The following is a 20,010-nucleotide window of genomic DNA, read 5'->3' as shown; positions in this document are numbered from 1 at the left end:
AGTACCTTTAGGAAGATCCAGCTCTCTGCTAACGATGAACAAAATACATTATAGAGGTGCCAAATCATTGCTGATAAACACCTTTACATAGACTGCGATGAGAGTGAAAACAGACCACATGTAATATGCGCAATGATATCTTTTATCACAATACACTTTCCCCCCATTCATTACATACAAATTTCTTGGAGAAAACCTACATAATTATGAGCAAGCAGGGACAAAAAAGGAATTCATCGTTTTCCAAAATGTGCATACTAAAAAAAAAGGGAAGGGTGTGGAATCATTCCTATTCATGTTTCCTGAAGCAAATACAAAGCACGCAGATGCAAACTCCACACAGAAGCCATGTATGACCAAAACATGTCCCCACGTCTCCCCTTCTCCCTCCTTCACTCCCCAACACTCAAACACAAAATGGCAAGTTTGTTTTCTAAAATTATGCAGAACACACACTGCTAATGGAAAATTACAGTTGGAAGTCTTGGCTTTTCAAAGTTTATGAATGAGGGAAGTTATTTCTCTTAACTATATTGCTGGAATTTTTCCACTCTCATTTCAATTCAAAATACAGCGTTTATTCTTCTCTCAACTTCCCATGCCCCTCCCTTCACATCTTTCTAAGTCACCTTCAGACCAGCTCAAAGTTTCAATCTAAAAAGACACTAAAAGCTCATTCCTTAGACCTCCCTACTGTCCCGTGGTTAATGCTACTCACATTTCACATTCCTTTATTTAGCGTAAGAAATGTAATTTATTCTTTCTTTCCACACACATACATGTATTTCTTTAAGGAAAAATACACTATTTTCAAGTATTGTTCGCTTTGGAATTCTTAAACATGTAGTTTTTTCCGTGGAATAATCTTTAAGCCTAATTCGAAGTTTTAAATATGTTAACTAAACCAGCACGTGGCATCAATAACTCCTAAATGACTGCAGGGCTTGTGCACGCCACAATTTTCAGCAGTTGTTCCTGATTCACATCTGCTTGGAAGACTTTTGCCTCGTTTTAAAAGTCATCTTTTGCGTCCAGTGGAATAACGGCTAGAAGTCCTGATGTTAACCTTCTACAGATAAATGTAGCCCCAAGGCGTTAATGAAGAGACCCGCTCTTTTTCAGGGTGAAAGAAGGGAATGGAAGATCTTGTCTGTGAGGCACAGCTGGGAGGGTAACAGCTCTTCAGCGAATGATCCTAGGATCTCAGCCTCATCAAAGCCGAAAATGAAAAAGCACATGCCCCGGCCCCTACCCCCTGGGCTTGGATGCGGCCCCAGAGAAATCATCCTTCCAGGTGGGCCTTCGGTGTGTTACCTCCTCCACCTGCCCTCCCACCCACCCTTCTTTTCCGCTCCCCCCCTCCACACTGAATACACTGGCTTCTCAGGTATAAGGTGAGCATCCCCACTTCTAGGCACCCCGAGGGAATGCACCCGAGAACCCTGGCCCAGCTCTGCACCGCGCGCTCTGGGCTGTGCCCCGCAGAGACGCCCCGGGCGAGCCAGGGCGGACTGCGCTGCTCCTCCGGGACGCGCGATGCCGGCAGGCGAACGCCCACCTCTGCCCTAGGAAGCCAGTGACACCGTCGGGGGGCGGGGGTTAGGGCAGCGCCAATCTAAGCGGGACATAAGATGCAGGAGCGGCAGAACCCGCAGAGTCCCCAAAAGTGCACAAGCAAACCAGCTTCTTCACGCCGGCTGGGTCGCCGAAGGAGGCTAAAGTGCAGAGTGACTGGGGCTGCAGTCACCTCGCGACGACCGCCCCGAGGCAGTCAACACCTGCGGAAGGGAAAGCAGTGAAAGGCACTCACCTCCACCCATCTCTGAGCCTCGGCGAACGCCACGGAGCAGTTGGCCTCTGCCTCCTCCAGCCCTTCCATGGCTAGGACAAGGGAGGGAGAGAGAGACTCGGGATGCGTGGAGGGGAGGGGGTGTCCCCGCGCGTCTGGGCCCCACGGGCGGGGAGGGCACACGGGCCTCCCACAACTCCGGCTTCCGCTCCGGCTGCGAAGGCGCCGGGGCTCTAGTTCCCTTTGTTGCGCTCTGCAGTTCGTTAAGGTCTCGAACCTACACGAACGTGAAGACCTGGCTTTCTCTAAACTCCTGAAAGCGACCCAAGGCCCGCGGGGACCCGGGCAGTCAGGCAGGACGCGGGAAGCGAAGCGGGTGCCCAGCGGCAGCGCGCGGCACCAGCCCCGACGACAGTTTGGACTTCAAAAGTCGCAGCGCCGCCGCCGTCCTCCCCGCGGTGGCCCCGCCCCGGCCCACCCCACCGCCCTCCCGGGGCCCGCCGAGTCGCCGCTTCCGTCTGCCCCTCCCGTGGCTCCCCGGGCTCCCGGCCGCGGCCGCCTCTGTGGTCAGACTGTCTGGCCCGGGAGATGCCACAGTCCGCCAGGGGCCGCGGCCCGGGCCCCGCTGGGGTTCCCGCACAGCCCGCGGCTCCGCCCCGAGGGGATGCGCCCCCGCGCCCGCATCCTTCCCGCACCCGCCCGCCTGGCCCCTGCCCTCTCCCGGGCCCCTGAGAGCGGCGCCCCTCCCGGCTCGCGGCCGCCCGGCCCGCTTGACATACCAGGAATAGCTGCACACAATTGTACCTTTCCCGGCCAAGAAACCTCCCCCGCTGGGGAGCGCGGCCCGCCGCCCTCACCTGAGCCCCCGCCAGCCGAGCCCGCTACCCGCTCTCCCGCCGCGATCCGGCCCAGCTGCCAGGTGCGCGCCGTCCCCTCCCACGCTCCCCGCCCCCTGAGGCGGCCGGGCCCTCCCGGCGGCAGAGGAGGGTCGTGGCCTTGGCACGTGCTGACGCTTCCCCCCGGCGGAGTTCGGCCCCGCTCCGCCCGGCTTCCAGGTGGGTGCGGTGGAAGGAGGGTCCCTGCTCTTCCACCCCGGCTCGCCGCTGAGGGTTCGAGCAAGCTGGAGGGTTGCTTGCATTCCCCACTTCCCGCCCGCTCAGCCCAGTTTAGGCCGTTTGATGATCGCCCTCGCGCTGAGCGTCAAAATTCCCACCCTTCGTGGTTTGAGGACACTCAGGGGACAGCGAGGTGGCAGGTTATGCGGTATCCGCCGCGGCCCTGGGTAGGTGTGCAGGGCCGGGGGGTTGGGGGGGGGCGGGAGGCACACGGGTCGGCTTGCGCGGGTCTTTTTCACACCAGTGCTCAAATCAGGTCTCCGCAAAGGAGCCTACTCATCTGTCTGAGCTCCCTGGTCCCTCACTCCACGCTCCTGAGGCACTATCCAGGCCACAGGTTGATGGCGTCATCTTTGGAGGAAGATAAAGGCCGGTTCTTACTCTGCTGAAACGAAAGCAAACTCTTGTTCTTATTTTTCTGGTTGTTTTTATGAAGAAAAACGTCAGATACAGAGCAGAGACTAGTAGAATACTATCTAAAACCTAGCGTCTGTATTTAACAACTGTTTGCCTTTTGCCTTATGTATCACCTTTTCTGCTGGAGGGTTTTATTTTTTAATTTTTTAAATTGTATTTACTTTGTTTGTTTTTGTTTTGTTTTGTTTTGTTTTGAGATGGAGTCTCACTGTTGCCGAGGCTGGAGTGCAGTAGCACCGTGTCGGCTCACTGCAACCTCTGTCTCCTGGGTTCAAGCAATTCTCTTGCCTTAGCCTCTCGAGTAGCTGGGATTACAGGCGCCCACCACCATGCCCAGCTAGTTTTTATATTTTTAGTAGAGACGGGGTTTCACCATATTGGCCAGGCTGGTCTCGAACTGACCTCAGGTGATCCACCCACCTCGGCCTCCCAAAGTTCTTGTTTGTTTGTTTGTTTTTGAGGAGTCTCGCTCTGTCGCCCAGGCTGGAGTGCAGTGGTGCAATCTCGGCTCACTGCAAGCTCCGCCTCCCGGGTCCACGCCATTCTCCTGCCTCAGCCTCTCGAGTAGCTGGGACTACAGGCGCCCGTCACCACGCCTGGCTAATTTTTTTGTATTTTTTTTTTGGAGAGACGGGGTTTCACCGTGTTAGCCAGGATGGTCTCGATGTCCTGACCTCGTGATCCGCCTGCCTCGTCCTCCCAAAGTGCTTTGATTACAGGCGTGAGCCACCGCCCCCAGCCGTTCTTGTTTGTTTTTTAAGTTTTTTAAGAGACACCTCTGTTGCCTAGGCTGGAGTGCAGTTGCGCCATCATAGCTCCCCGTGACCTTGAACTCCTGGGCTCAAGCGATCCTCTTGCCTCAGACTCCCAAGTAGCTGCGACTACAGGCAAGTGACACCACACCCAGCTAATTTCTGTATTTTTTGTAGAGAGAGGGGTCTCACTATGTTGTCCAGGATGGTCTCAAACTCTGACCTCAAGCAGTCCTCCTGCCTTGGCCTCCCGAAGTGCTGAGCCTGGTGGAGAGTTTTAAAGATAGGAGATTTCACCCCTAAATGGTACAATATACATATCATTTTTAAAAGGACACTCTCCCACTTTGGGAGGCAGAGGCGGGTGGATCACAAGGTCAGGGGTTTGAGACCATCCTGGACAACATGGTGAAACCCTGTCTCTACTAAAAATCCAAAAAAAAAAAAAATTAGCTGGACGTGGTGGCACTATTTGGGAGCCTGAGGCAGGAGAATCGCTTGAACCAGGGAGTCAGAGGGTGCAGTAAGCCAGGATCACACCACTGCACTCCAGCCTGGGGACAGAGCAAGACTCCGTCTCAAAAAAAAAAAAAAAAAAAAAAAAAAAAAAAAAGGAAAAGACACGTTCCTACATAAACATAATGCTATTTTCACACCTAACTAAAACTAACAATAATTATCAACTCATATCAAATTCTTCCAACTGACCCAAAAATGTCTTTTACAGCTGACTTACTCAGACCAGGATCCAATCCATGACCACCCATTGCATTTTAGCACATCTTTTTTTAACCCAAAAGAGACTCCTCCTCCTCCACACTCCCCCTTTTTTTGGAATGACATTGCCTTATTGAAAAAACCAGGCTGTCTTCTGGATTTATCTTAGGCTTCTTTGTGGTGTCTTCAACATATTTCTCTTCTTTCTGTACTTCCTGTGCTCTGGAAGTTAGCTCTAAAAGCTAGATTGGAACCTATCTCTTCTGAGTAAACAGTTCACCACCCACATTCTTCCGGATTGGGGTGATGGTTTTTGTTTGTTAGGCTCATTTTTGTTCAACTACTTTTTATTGGCACTATCTCTAGTCTGTGGGTCCGTTTAGAAAAGCTGATGAGCAAGCTTCAGGAATACAACTGTTACTGCTGAAAGGGAGGCCACTGACTGAACCATCTCTTTGCCTCTTGGCTGCACTCTGATCAGGCCAAACCCCAAAAGAAAATGGAATGATGAAAGAAAATGGAAAGATATTTCTCTCTTGTTGGCTATTCAAAAACTTTTAAGTGCGGCGAGGCACAGTGGCTCACACCTGTAATCCCAGCGCTTTGGGAGGCCGAGGCGGGTGGGTCACTAAGCCAGGAGTTCAAGACCAGCCTGGCCGACATGGTGAAACCCGGTCTCTACTAAAAATACAGAAAAAGTTAGCCAGGTGTGGTGGCAGCCACCTGTAATTCTAGCTACTTGGGAGGCTGAGGCAGGAGAATCACTTGAACCCGGGAGGGCAGAGGTTGAAGTGAACCGAGACCACGGCACTGCACTCCAGCCTGGGCAACAGAACGAGACTCCATCACAAAAAAAAAAAAAAAAACTTTTAAGTAATTAGTGAATACCTCATATGTGCTAGATGTTATAAGTGACACAAAATTTTAAAATTCTAGACGCTGAATCCTCTGCACTATTCAGTCCAGTAGGACATTCTGCAAGCTTCACAAGAATTATTATTATTAGAGTTAATATATACATACATTACACTATTTAAAGCTGCTGCTGTGTAACTAGCTTTGGGGGCGGCAGCCCAGAATGTTAAGAAGTGCACAGCCTTGGGGATCTGAATGCCTTACAATATTAGCAAGCTACCAGAATCACTAAGCTTCAATTTCTTCATCTGAATAATGGATAATACTTCAAAGGATTGTTGTGAGAATTAAATATGATGGTGGATATAAAAGCCCAAGGCATTGCTTAGCATAGAGTAGGCACTCAATAAATGAAGGTTGAAGGTTATTTCCCTTTGGTCTCTGTTTCTAACAGTGTGTCAGATTTTTCCTAAAAAATGGAGATTTCATGTATTTGTTCAAATAGTTATATGGAAAGGCTGGAGGGTTTTGCAAATCCTGTTTCAAGTCAGCTCAGGCACCAATCACTGCTTGGCCTCTTTAATGTTGAAAGTTTGCAACTCAGAAGACCCAAATATAATTCTTTCCCTCCTAATATCAGTCATTAGAATGTTTTACCCTTCTGGAAAGATTTCTACAGCTCTATAGAGAAAGGTACAGCACCTGCCTTAGGAGTTTGAGATGAAATTCACAACAATAAAACATCAAAATTTGTATTTATTTTTCAAAGGAATTTGAGATACCTTTCAATATTTAAAAATGTGAAACAGTACAATTGTCATGTATTGATGCATTAGTGATGAACTCTTGATGGGAGAAAGGGGTACAATCTTTCTGGGAGGTCACTGGGCAATAAATATAAAAAGTTTTTCAAATGCCCACACTCTGTCCCAGCAATTCCACTTCTTGGAATTTATACCAAGGACCTAAGCAAACATATATGCACAGAATGAGTAACGGCGGTAGACACAGAGATGCCCCATAGGAGTGTCATATGAGGACTTGCTTCACAGGAGGACTTGCTACTTGCTGCCCAGCCTTGGAGAGTGTGGTCAACAGATACCCCCAGCTATCAGCTCCTTCAAAGTTGGCCTCAGCTGCAGAGTGCAGCCTCACGTGAGGTCCTTCCCCTCCCAGGACAGCCCTCATCTGGTCAGTGAATGACTTAAGATTATAAAAGCCCAGCCATTTCCACCCAATGGGACAACACTGATAGGCCTTTACAGTAGACCCTGGGGTCTGCTGAGGCTGCAGGACTGTACCACAGTTCACCTTCTCCCTCACCCACCCCTGCTTCTTCCCTCTTCCTTTCACAGGGATCCAGCCCTAGTTAATATCTTATACCCCCAATGCCATTTCTGTCAGCTTCTAAAGACTCAACCTGTGATGGCATCAAGCATGACATGTTAAGAATGAGAATCCCAAAGCTACCAAAACCCCCAACAATAGAGATGATGGAGTAAATTATGGTTCCTCCATAGTGAGATATTGTGCAGTCATTAAGAATGTAAAAGGAGGCCAGTTGCGGTGGCTCACACCTGTAATCCCAGCACTTTGGGAGGCCAAGGCGGGTAGATTGCTCAAGCTCGGCAGTTCAAGACCAGCCTGGGTAACATGGTGAAACCCCTACTAAAAATACAAAAATTAGCTGGGCATGGTGGCACGTGCCTGTAATCCCAGCCACTTGGCAGGCTGAGGCCTAAGAATTGCTTGAACCCGGAAAGCAGAGGTTGCAGTGAGCCAAGATTGCACGACTGCACTCCAGTCTGGGCAACAGAGAGAGATTCTGTCTCAAAAAGTAATAATAATAATAATAATAAAAAGTAAAAGGACATTCAGTGGCACAGGGAAAGAGTTAAAATATATTGCAAAGTGAAAAAAGGCAGGCCAGGCACGGTGGCTCACGCCTGTAATCCCAGCACTTTGGGAGGCCAAGGCAGGTGGATCACCTGAGGTCAGGAGTTCGAAACCAGCTGGGCCAACATGGCAAAACTCCGTCTCTACTAAAAATACAAAAAAAAAAAAGAAAAAAGAAAACAGGCAGTGTATAAAGCACCTTATCTGGGTTTGTATTTTTTAAATGTTTAATTTTGGCCACATAGAACAATTTGGGAAAAACATCACTGAACTTTTAACAGTGGCTATTTCTTTTTTGTTTGTTTTGTTTTGTTTTTTGAGACAGGGTCTCACTCTGTCACCCAGGCTGGAATGCAGTGGCACTCATTTCAACCTCAGCCTCCCGAGCTCAAGTGATCCTCCCACCTCAGCCTCCCGAGTACCTGGGACTACAGATGCATGCCACCATGCCTGGTGTAATTTTTGTATTTTTTGTAGAGACGGTGTTTCATCATGTTACCCAGGCTGATTGCAAACTCCTGAACTCAAGCAATCCACCCGCCTCAGCCTACCAAAGTGTTGGGATTACAGGCATGAGCCACTGTGCCCAGCCGCCAACAGTGGCTATTTCCAAGTGGAGATTTTGTACTTCTCTCTTTTTTCCAAGTGTTTTTACAAAAGACATGTATATTACTTTTATAAATGAGAAAATCTGTATGATACAAAAATAAAACTGGGTTTCCATATCTACAGGTTCTATATCTGCAGATTCAACCAACTATGGATCTGGGTGTAGGGAGTAAGGGAAACAATGAAAAATTACAACAATTAAAAATAACACAAATGTTAAAAAACACAGTATAACTACATAGTATTTACATTGTATTAGGTAATATAAGTAATCTAAAGATGATTTAAAGTATATGGGAAGACTGTGTAGGTTTTATGCAAATACTATATCATCTTATAAGAGGGACTTGAGAATCTGTGGGTTTTCGTATGAACAGGGGTCCTAGAACAAATTCCCCCAAATCCTGAGGGATGACAGTATGTCCAAATTTGACTTCTACCTCATCCCACAACCTTCAATCCCCTCCTGCCTTTCCTGATTTGGTAAATGGTACCATGCCTAAAATTTGAGGGTCATGCATGACTTTTTGGTCTCTCATGCCAACTCCATTCCCTGTCTTGTCAATTTTATTTCTACTACCTTAGTTAAGTCTCTCATTAGCGCTCAGCTAGATTTCAGAAACAGTGATGACCTTCTTGAAATCTAACTCTTAAACCACCAACACACTCCCCACTCCTGCCCCAATTAACCCCTCTTTAAAGGACTCCCAGTGGCCTTTAAAAACCATCTGACAATTGCCAGCACATTAAGTGGTGTCCTTCAGGATCTGCTCCTTCCCGCTTCTCTAACCACGACTTGACCTGTGCTTCTCCCTTTTCCAGAAATGTGTTTCTCTCCCTTCCTTTGCCTTGCTTTCTCTTACCTATTCTTCCAGGCTCAATTCAGGCCTCTTCCTTCTCAGAAATCAAAAAGCTTAGCAGATCCTCCTGAGCGAGGTGAGGCATATCTTCTTTATGCAATCATAGCCCCTTTCACAAGGTATTATATTGCCTCTTTTCCTCACTGAACCATAAGCAATTTAAGAGTGCCTGGCTTGGTGCCTGACACATATCTAGTATTCAACAACTGTTTATTAACTGGAGTGTGTATATGTAAAACCTATAACTTAATGTATAGAATTAATAAAGCATTGATAACAGCAGAGTAGAAAATATGATTGCTTAGTGCCACTGATACAAGAATTTCCTTACAGGAGGGTCTCTCAACAGAAAGGCAATTGACAATCTGGGTCAGATAATTCTTTGTTATGGGGATTGTCCTGTGCATCATAGGATGTTTAGCAGGATCCCTGGCCCCTACCCACTAGAAGCCAGCAGTTTCCCTGTAGTAGAAGTAATAACCAAAAACGTTTCCAGACACTGCCAGACGTCCCCTGGGGGCAAATCAGCCCCTGTCGAGGACAACTGTTCTACACAAAGAAACTGGCTTTGTTAGAAAATGCTTTTCTACAGTAAAAGTGAACCTTAGGCCCAAGTTTCTTGCAGCAAGTGGTGGGGTAGGGTGGAGAGGAGTTAGGATGAATTGGGCAGAAAAAGGCTACTCTGTGTTGTAAAGGAAGAAGGGATGGGGCTGAATGGTGTGTGGGCAAAGATTATAAGAGAAGAGGTCCTGCTGGCTGGAAATAATTGAAAGAAGAAACAGATATACTGGGAGTTCTTCTAATAAAAGAACTGAATTTTGTACTTTGATTGGTTATGATTCAAAAAAGTGTCTGCCCTTATAAGTTCAGAAATAACCAATATATGGATTATGTGTGTATTTCTCATGCTTATATGACAGCTTAGTTAACACAAAGAAGGACTCCTAGAAGGTAGATTAAAAATATGTTTAATAAGAATTATACCTATCCCATCTCTACCCCATTTCTACCCACAAAAAATATATCCTTCAGTGTCAGTAATAAAAAGATGTGATGTTGTCAGTACTTACATAATGGTATTCAGACAAGAAGGTTCAATTCCATACTTGGAAATCAAAGCCAGAGGAAAAGGAAGCCAAAATGTTACAGATAATGATTAAGAAATGAACATAAGAGGGAACACATGTATGCACCAGAAAGCAAAAGGAAAAAAACAAAGTGAATCCCATATCAGAACACTCCTCCAAAAAGAAGACAAACCTCCAGGAAGTTTCCAGTGCAGCTTTAGGATGATGAATGCTTCACCCAGTGGACAAAGGCAAGGGTCCTAAATTTGTCTTCTGAAGCTACTGGATTGTTAACTGAGAAGGGATAGATGAGAAGCCCTCAAGTTCTTATCGACCTTTGTCTCATGTACACAGACATCTCATTAAGAGATCAACTGAGACGGTAACTTTCAAAACATGGGACCAACCCCATAATTTGAAAAGCAGTTGGTTTTCTTCCTACTATAAAGATCTTAAGAGCTTTTTTTGAGGTTTTTGTGTTTTTTTTAACAAGTAGAGGGGTTTCCTATCATTGAACTAAAATCATTTCACATAAATCCAAGACCTTTTTTAAAGGTCCCCCATTCTAGCTAGAATTGCAAAACCACATGATAATTCTCTAAGTGATAGCAGTGAGATCAAAAGGACCTACCCTAGAATTAGCTTTAAAATAAACTATTGCAGCTTCTGGGAAAGAGGAAGGAGAGAATGTATGTTTACTAAGCTTCTCTTCCTGAAGCCCATTAAACGAAAAAAAAATAAAGTCTGTGTTTTCCCTAGGATATCTTTAGTAAGGATAATCAAAGATAAAAATAGTCAAGTCCAGTTTTCCCTAAAATACATTTATTTGTGTGTGTGTGTGTGTTTGTTTATGTTTTGGTAAAGAATTTCCACCTGATCTCTCATTAACTTTATTTGGTAAGAGAAATAACCTTACTATCAATTCAAATTGTTTTGCTAAAAAGGCAGGGAAAAATATTTAAGCACAGTATGCACTATATTATTAATACAGATACTCCTCAACTTATGATGGGGTTACTTTTGATAAACCCATTATAAGTTGAAAATATTGTTAAGTATTTAACCTACCGAACATTATAGCTTAGTCTAGCCTCCTTAAACATCCTCACAACACGTACATTAGCCTACAGTTGGGCAAAATCATCTAATGCAAAGCCTATTTTATAATAAGGTGTTGAATATCTTATGTAATTTATTGACTACTGTACTGAAAGTGAAAGAATGGTTGTATGGATACTCTTAAGTACGGTTTTGGCTAAATGTGCATCTCTTTTGCATCATCGTAGTCAAAAAATCGTAAGTTGGAGGACCATCTGTACTTTAGAATCGTAATTGCAATTCTTGTTTACATTCTGAAATTGGACTCAGAGAGGAAACAACCCATACATTAGAGGAAATTTATACTTCCTATAGAAGTTTAAACTACAATTTTTATAATAACCCCTTCATTCCCCTATTCTATGACTACAAGGTGGATAGCAGTAATATTTTAGCTTCAAAAAGGAAAGAATAGTACCTATGGTTAACAATAATGTATCGTACACTTAAAAATATATTGGCTGAGTGCGGTGGCTCATGCCTGTAATCCCAGCACTTTGAGAGGCTGGGGTGGGCGGATTGCTTGAGCTTGGGAGTCCGAGACCAGCCTGGGCAACATGGCGAAACTTCGTCTCTACAAAAAAATACAAAAATTAGCCAGGTGTGGTGACGTGCAACTCTGGTCCAAGCTACCTGGAAGGCTGAGGTGAGAGGATGGCTTGAACCTGGGAGGTAGATGTCACAGTGAGCTGAGATTGTGCCATTGCACTCCAGCCTGGGTGACAGAGTGAGACCCTGTCTCAAAAAAATTTATATATATATATATATATATATATGTTAAGAGGGTAGACAATATGGTTTGGCTGTGTCCCCACCCAAATCTCAATTTCAATTGTATCTCCCAGAATTCCCATGTGTTCTGGGAGGGACCCAGGGGGAGGTAATTGAATCATGTGGGCCGGTCTTTCCCCTGCTATTCTCCTCATAGTTAATAAGTCTCACGAGATCTGATGGGTTTATCAGGGGTTTCTGCTTTTGCTTCTTCCTCATTTTCTCTTGCTGCCACCATGTAAGGAGTGCCTTTCACCTCCCACCATGATTCTGAGACCTCCCCAGCCATGTGGAACTATAAGTCCCATTAAACCTCTTTTTCTTCCCAGTCTCGGGTATGTCTTTATCAGCAGTGTGAAAACGGACTAATACAGTAGATCTCATGTTTACCACAATAAAATTTTCAAAAACATTTTTTAAAGGAAAGGATTAAAGAGTACAGGACTGACTGGCCTGGAGATAAGAGACCAAGTTGTATTCCTAGATTTACCATTATTGTTAATCTGGGCCTCCATTGTAAGAGCACGGTGATCTTAAGCGAACCTCACCCTCACCTCTACACAATGTGAAGAAACCTTACAAACAGCTATGAAATGAAGTTCTTGGCTGGTCTTCACAGCTTCAGCATGGCCTTGAAATCTTTGTGTGTACCAAGACAGGTCTGGTACTTCCTCAAGAGCTGAAAATAATTATAGGAGAAAAGGGAAGCCTTAGAGCCAGCTCCATCAGAAGATTCCCTATGAAACAAGGTAATGGAGTTTCCCTGAACATGAAGATCCGTTCAGAATGCTCATAAGGATCATGAACAACACCAGATGATCTCTAAAGTAAACCATCAAAGTCTCTCCCAAGCTCTTGGACTAGGAATGTTCTATCCATGACTCTACTATAAATCTCTTTGGTCTTCGTGGACAGAAATAGACCAGTGAAGCCAAACTACTCCAAACTCACGTAACTGAAATTCCAAAAAAGCAAATCTGTGACCCTAAGGCTTTGTCTGGACAGAGGGAGAAGACATCTATCTACAGCTTCATTTATGCTTACTGAGAAAATCAACTGGAGAGGAAGCCCTGCCTAAGACTTTAATATGAATCAAAACCACACACACACACGCACATGCACACACACACACACACATGCACACACACACGCATCTTCTGCTGGACCTTTACATACTCAAAGGGCTATCAGCCTCTATTATTTAAAGAAGTGCTGTCATAGTCTCTATTTGACTTCTGCGGAGATAGGTCTCTGGGCGTGGTCTAGATAATCAGAAGAATATGAGAAGAAAGGCCAGAAATAATACTGCATAAATATAAAAGGCTATTTACTGTGGAAAAGAGAAATTCTTTGCTAGACATATTTGCCTTAGAGAAATGTCTCTGTCCTTTATTATGTGTTTAGACTGTCCAATCCTTGAGAATAACTGTTTGACCTTGGGAGATCTTGTGTGAATGTGTTTTATTCAAAAGGTACTCAGAGAAGACCAAAAGAAATCAGGAAGAATAAAAAAGGCCATGATTACTTCCTACTGGCTGAGAAACCTCAACACAGGCAGCATTTCTCATGCCGACCACCATCCTATATTGTTGTGCTATAGATATTCACCACTGTTCCCATCACTTCTACTACAACTCAGACTCTAGAATATGTAATCCTGTGTGGATCCTTGTGTCTAAGAGTGTTGATATGGTTTCGCTGTGTCTCCACCCAAATCTCATCTTGAATTGTAACTCCCACAATTCCCATGTGTCATGGGAGGAACCTGGTGGGAGGTAATTGAATCATGGGAGTGGGTCTTTCTTGTGCTGTTCCCGTGATAGTAAGTCTCACAAGATATGATGGTTTTAAAAACGGGAGTTTCCTGCACAAGCTCTCTTCTCTTGTCTGATGCCATGTGAGACACATCTTTCACCTTCCACCATGATTGTGAGGCCTCCCCAGCCACGTGGCACTGTAAGTCCATTAAACCTCTTTCTTTTATAAATTGCCCAGTCTCAGGTATGTCTTTATCAGCAGCTTGAAAACAGACTAATACAGGTGGGGTTTCTCTGAACATGAAGTTCTCATAAGTTCCAGAGTAAAAACAAGTCCTTCAGGTAGTGAGTAAAATATTCTTAAAGTAAGGGGGAAATTGGCCCTATGAAACTTTTATGAAAGGTGCTCTCTCCTACAAATGAGAGAAGGTGGACCTTGACATAGAGCAGAGAGGCTAGGAAGCTGGATAAAGCTGCAAAGCATCTAATGTTTTTGCCTTAGATTTTGGAAATAGTCATATTCAAAATACAGGTTTACAGTAGTGCTGAGCATTGCTGTATTCTAATTTTCTCCTGAAGTGTGGAAACCTTCAGTAAAGGTGGATACATAGCTCTACTTTATGGCACCTGGAGGGTATGCCAACACCCAACCAGAGGCAAAGTGCTACCTGGGAAGGATCACTGTCTGTCATAGATGAGGAGACTGAAATAGAAATTGAGAATTCAGCAGAAGCAAACCATTGAAGCAGAGATGGCTGGAGATAGGTACACTCTTGATAATCCATGGAGATACTGGAGGAAGACTGGGATCGTCATTCAAAGCATTCTATTTGAAAATTAAAGGAGGTGTAACTCCAAAAGGTTGAATATTTAGGAATACCCAAAAGACACCTGGTTACTATGCATTATAAACTGATTGTATTCTCCCACTAGTAGAACAGGCTGGGAAAAAGAGCATTACCCATCACATCACCTTCCTAGTTACACCACAGTCAGATTTCAGTAATTTTTATCTCCCCATAACATTTCTGAAAACAAATCTAAACTGGTAAATTTCAGCAGCCAAAGTTTTCATTGTTTTGAAAGAAAAATTTTACTTGATGATACCTAAAATAAATTACCAATTTAATTATTTTTTTTTTTAATGCTTGGTCAGGCACAGTGGCTCATGCCTGTAATCCCAGCACTTTGGGAGGCTGAAGTGGGTGGATAACTTGAGGTCATGAGTTCCAAACCAGCCTAGCCAATATGGAGAAACCCTGTCTCTACAAAAGTACAAAAATTTGCCTGGTATGGTGGCATACACCTGTAATCTCAGCTACTCGGGAGGCTGAGACACGAGAATCACTTGAACCCGGGAGGCAGAGGTTGCAGTGATCCTAGATGGCACCACTGCACTCCACCCTGGGCAACAGAGCAAGACTCCGTATCAAAAAGAAAAAAACGCTTTGGCCTTTCTGATTCTGCCTTAGAAAATACAGAAAAATATTACCTTAATGAGAATAGTCCTTCCTGAATTTTGTTCAGTCCTCAAAATTATATCTGTGTAAAAAGTCATGATTAGGAAAGTTAAAAAACCAATAGAGAAAAAAAATGAAAAGTAATCAACAAATATTTATTGAGCAACAACAAATATTTTACTGAAATTCCAAAGCATGATACTATTTAGTAGAGATGCCAAAATAAATAAATGCTGGTCCCCAAAAGAGTCAAACACAATTATATGCCCAATAAAATAGTAACAATATTTTAAGTTTAAATTTTAGAGGCACTTAGAATTATTTTTGCTTTTCTAGTGGTTTGCAGGAATTTCATATCATTTTTTAAATAACTGCAATATCAAATTAGTCCTTCATTTTAGTTTCTTCAACAAAATAATTTTATAGTAACATTTTGTGCCTGCAAAATTCTTTGCCAAAGAGTTATTTTGTTCATTAAGCCCTAGTGGCCTAAGAGAAGTTTATCGAATACTAAACCAAAAAAAGCTGGAGTTATTAACTTTAAGATCTGCTTTCAGTTGGTATCCTGATATATTCAGCCAATGCAATAAAACACAATAAAATCTTCTTATGCATAATGAAATTATTGAAAATCAAGACCCATTAGTATGCACTACACTTACTGCCAGATCTATTGAATATATCTAATGTCAGGTTAGGAGAGTGGTCGTAAATCAGTGTGACACCTGCCCTAAGCATCCATTTCTGGTTTGATCCCCTGAAAGAGCTCTAGACTTATAGTTCTTAAAGTACTTAAAGGCATTATCAGAGTAGAAACATTTTAATTATGAAGGTAGTACTTACAGACAATTACAAGATTTAGAAAAAGAATGAGAAAAGACTTTTCAAAGCAAATTCCAGCAGGACTTAATAATACTGGACACAGAAACCTAAAGTGGCTTTGAGTACCTCAGTTGATGTTTCTGCATGCACTTACCACCTTGTATGTCTTATGCTGTTATAATATTTACTACAACATGTCTTATACTGTTTTAATATTTTCTCCTACCAAGGCATATTCTACCAGTGCAAGAGATCAACAATGATTACAAAATTGGTAAGAAGGAGTTAAAAATTTCCAGTCTTGTGGTTACTGACAACAAAAGTTCAGGTTGAAAATGCCTGGGAGGGGGATGAATACCCCATTTTCCATGATGTGATTACTATGCATTCCGTGCCTGTATCATAGTATCTCATGTACCCCATACATATATGCACCTACAAAGTACCCACAAAAATTTTAAAAGAAAAAAGAGAAAAAACAAGAAAATGCCCGGGGATAGTCTACAAAGTTGACTTAATTTTATCTCAGTTGCAGTATTTACTTCTTGCCTTCCTACTGACCTCTTTTCCACCTACATGTGTTCCTAAAGAAAAGCCAAATGGAGATGCTCTGCCTTAGTTCTTTCAAAGTAATAATATAAAAGTATTCAAGGAACTATTATTACCTTTTTTGCTGCAGACTCTGTCCCTGAGATACAGCCAACCCACACAGATGCAGACATGAGCACATATCAGTTGCCTCCAAATTTCCAGAGCTCCGAGCTCTGTTCTCTGGAAGAGAACATCATAGGACATCCAACTGTAAAACGTGAAAATATGGCATATCCTAATTTTCTTCATAGCAGTTGTAATAAAAAAATTAAAATAGCTTTAGACCGTACGCATATATTGAACTTATTTGCACTTGCCCTATCACTGTAGCACCATATTGAAATTCATCAAAATTCAAATAGCTATAAATGAAACATGAATGGTAATAATAACTTTAGATGTCGAAATAATTGCTCAGGGTGATTTAGATTCTATAAACATAGTTATCAAAAAGAAAAACAGCATTCTTTGCCCCCAAGAGTAAAAGATTCACATAAAAATGTTTTCCTAATGAGCAGTGTGCTTGGGTATAGTATTATTACAGGAAAGATCAAAATTCCAATCATCCTTGGTAAATTGCATGTCTGCTAACTTCAGCTATTTTGGGATTTTTAAAAGTTAAACCATTTCCGAGTCACAGAAGAAATATGCACAGTTCCCCTGTGCATGGAAACAAAATGCAATCTATTCATTCCATCTCCTTATTTAAATTCTTTAGAAAATTAGGTGAATCTGATGATTTATGAAACAATCTTTGAGACTACTTTCACTATAGCTTATTGCAGTCTTAGCACGATGGTAATAATAGATAACATTTGTGACTGCTGGACTTTATGTACTTCATTTATAATTCTCATATAAAATGTACATGAGAATATTTTTGCTTAAGGTATTAATTTGCCTAAGACAACTCAGAGTAAGTGCCAAGAATAAAACCAGGTCTCACACCAAACTTTGAGCTCTACCCATGAAGCAATGACTTTTACATAATTGTTAGAGATCCTAATAATGTCTTTTTTTTTGTACAGCCACTATATTTTATGCCATAATCTCAATATCATATTCTCAATCAAGCACTGTGAGAACACAGAAATTCTATATTACCAAGACCAGAAGTTTCAAAGTGAAGCAATTTTCATAACACAGCCACTTAGTGGGAAAGCCACTTAGTGGGAAAGCTTATCAATTGGATATTTGGAAAATTATTTTTCTTTCTTAAAAAGTTATATCAGATGGGATCTCCAAACTCAATGCAAGAGGTGTGTATTTCTCCTGCCCAAGATTCACTTCCCCAACTGGGTTCTAGAAAATCACTATAAGTGTGACCCTGGGGCCAACAGCCTTAAGATTATCTGAGTGCTTGTTAGAAATGCACAATCTCAGACCTCACTTACCAGCTGAATCAGAATTTGCATTTTAACAAGACCTGGAATCTCATATGCTCATTAATGTTTGAAATGTCCTGCTACCCTACCCCACCCTAGGTTCCTAATTATTCCACTTCTTTCCTGTTTTCTTAATTTCTATTTGTTTTTATTTTTTTCCTCATATGAAAACATTATTTTTAAAAGTCGTCTGCTGATTCTGCACCCTCATTCCCCTCATTTCTCTTCTTTTCTCAACCAAGTGTCAGGAAGGAGGTTTCTATACTTCCTGAATCCATATCTTCTGTTCACTTCTCAACACACTGCAGTATAGTTTAGTCACCTACCAAATATCTGGCCGTTACTATGTGCCAAGAACTGTATTAGACTCTGAGGATAAAATGGTATACAAAAGACATGGTCCTTGTCCTCAAATTACTATCCTCAAAATCATTTTGATATAGATCACCACTGATGTCTTGAATTGTCAATTCTGGGAAGCACTCTTTATTCATTATCAATAGGAGAACACAGCTGTCCTCCTTAAGCCAGATATTGAAGAGATTTTGCAAAAATATAACAGTGCCACTTTTCTCACTAACTTTATTAAGAAAATATTTTTGGGGCCAGGCGCGGTGGCTCATGCCTGTAATCCCAGCACTTTGGGAGGCTGAGGCGGGCGGATCACGAGGTCGGGAGATCAAGACCATCCTGGCTAACACGGTGAAACCCTGTCTCTACTAAAAATACAAAAAATTAGCCGGGCGTGGTGGCGGGCACCTGTAGTCCCAGCTACTCAGGAGGTTAGGCAGGAGAATGGCATGAACCCGGGAGGCGGAGCTTGCAGTGAGCCGAGATCACACCACTGCACTCCAGCCCAGGCAACAGAGCGAAACTCCATCTCAAAAAAAAAAAAAAAAAATTTTATAAAAATGTTATTTATGTTAACATATGATAGGCTTGTTTTTCATTTTAAATGAACAAATATTCCTAAAAGTTATTTTAATTTCTAATAGAGATCCACAACTCTCTAAGCTGCTCAATAATTTTTAGAGTATAAGGGGCTCCTGATGTTAAAAAGTTTGAGAACAACTATGTTTCATATTAAAACCAGGTTGGTTGCTCAACGATATAGTTTGGATATTTGTCTCTGCCCAAATCTCATGTTGAAATGTAATTCCCAATGTTGGAGGTGGGGCCTGGTGGGAAATGTTTGGATCATGGGGACAGATCCCTCGTAAATGGCATAGCACCATCCTCTTGTTGCTGTCCTTGCACCAAAAGTGTGAGCTGTTGCAAGATCTGGTTGTTTAAAATTGTGTGGTACCACCCCCTCACCCTCTCTCTTGCTCCTGCTTTCACCATGTGATGTGCCTGCTCCCTCTTCACCTTCTGCCATGATTGTAAGCTTCCTGAGGCCTCCCTAGAAGCCTCTAAGCATTGCTATAGAGCCTGCAGAAGCTGTAGAATCTGCAGAACCATTAGCCAATTAAACCTCTTTCCCTTACAAATCACCCAGTCTCAGGTGTTTCTTTATAGCAATGCAAGAATGGCCTAATACACTCAATAAATCCCCAGTATCTCCATAGGCATCAACTCTAAAATGTATAATACGTATGAATAAGTTGCTCTAAACATTTTCTCTCTGATGTTTGATTAATTTAGCTAAAGAAGTCACTTTCAAGAGATCTGGAGAAGTAAGATGGCCAAATAAAAGCCTCTGCCAATCATCCTCCCCACAGGAACACCAAATTTAAGAACTATCTACACAAAAAAGCACCTTCATAAGAACCAAAAATCAGGTGAGCAATTACAGTATATTGTTTTAACTTAAAATCACTGCAAGAGGCGCTGAAGAGGGTAGGAAAAACAGTCTTGAATTGCTGACACCATCCTTCCCCTATTCCCCAGCAGCAATGAATCTGTATGCTTGGGGGAGGGAGAGTACAGTGATTATGGGACTTCGCATTGAAACTCAGTGCTGCCCTGTCACAGTGGAAAGCAACACTTGACTGAACTCAGCCAATGCCCACAGAGGAAGCATTTAGACCAGCCCTAGCCAGAGTGAAT

At 43.0% G+C, this 20,010-nt stretch overlaps 1 protein-coding gene across 39 annotated transcripts in view; it reads right to left on the bottom strand.

The window, feature by feature from the left end:
• Positions 1-20,010, bottom strand: part of LMO7 (LIM domain 7) — a 310,361-nt gene that overhangs the window by 221,726 nt on the left and 68,625 nt on the right. For 32 of the 39 annotated variants that reach the window (XR_010150516.1, XR_010150517.1, XM_016925377.3 and 29 more), the window contains 2 exons: positions 16,651-16,756; positions 15,196-15,245 (listed from right to left, as the gene is read on the bottom strand). Coding sequence is in view for 35 of the 39 variants with exons in the window: in XM_016925377.3 (XP_016780866.2) it covers positions 15,196-15,245; positions 16,651-16,756 (156 nt within the window). In the remaining 4 variants the exon portion in view is untranslated. Of the gene's footprint in view, positions 1-1,810; positions 2,274-2,646; positions 2,717-15,195; positions 15,246-16,650; positions 16,841-20,010 lie in introns of those variants that run through there. The other 7 variants (XM_016925395.4, XM_063792209.1, XM_063792211.1 and 4 more) reach the window with 5 other exon arrangements.

This window comes from Pan troglodytes, chromosome 14, assembly GCF_028858775.2.
Source record: "Pan troglodytes isolate AG18354 chromosome 14, NHGRI_mPanTro3-v2.0_pri, whole genome shotgun sequence".
Lineage (NCBI taxonomy): Eukaryota > Metazoa > Chordata > Mammalia > Primates > Hominidae > Pan > Pan troglodytes.
Note: the sequence above shows the minus strand (reverse complement) of the source record. Positions and strands in the feature narration are given on the sequence as shown.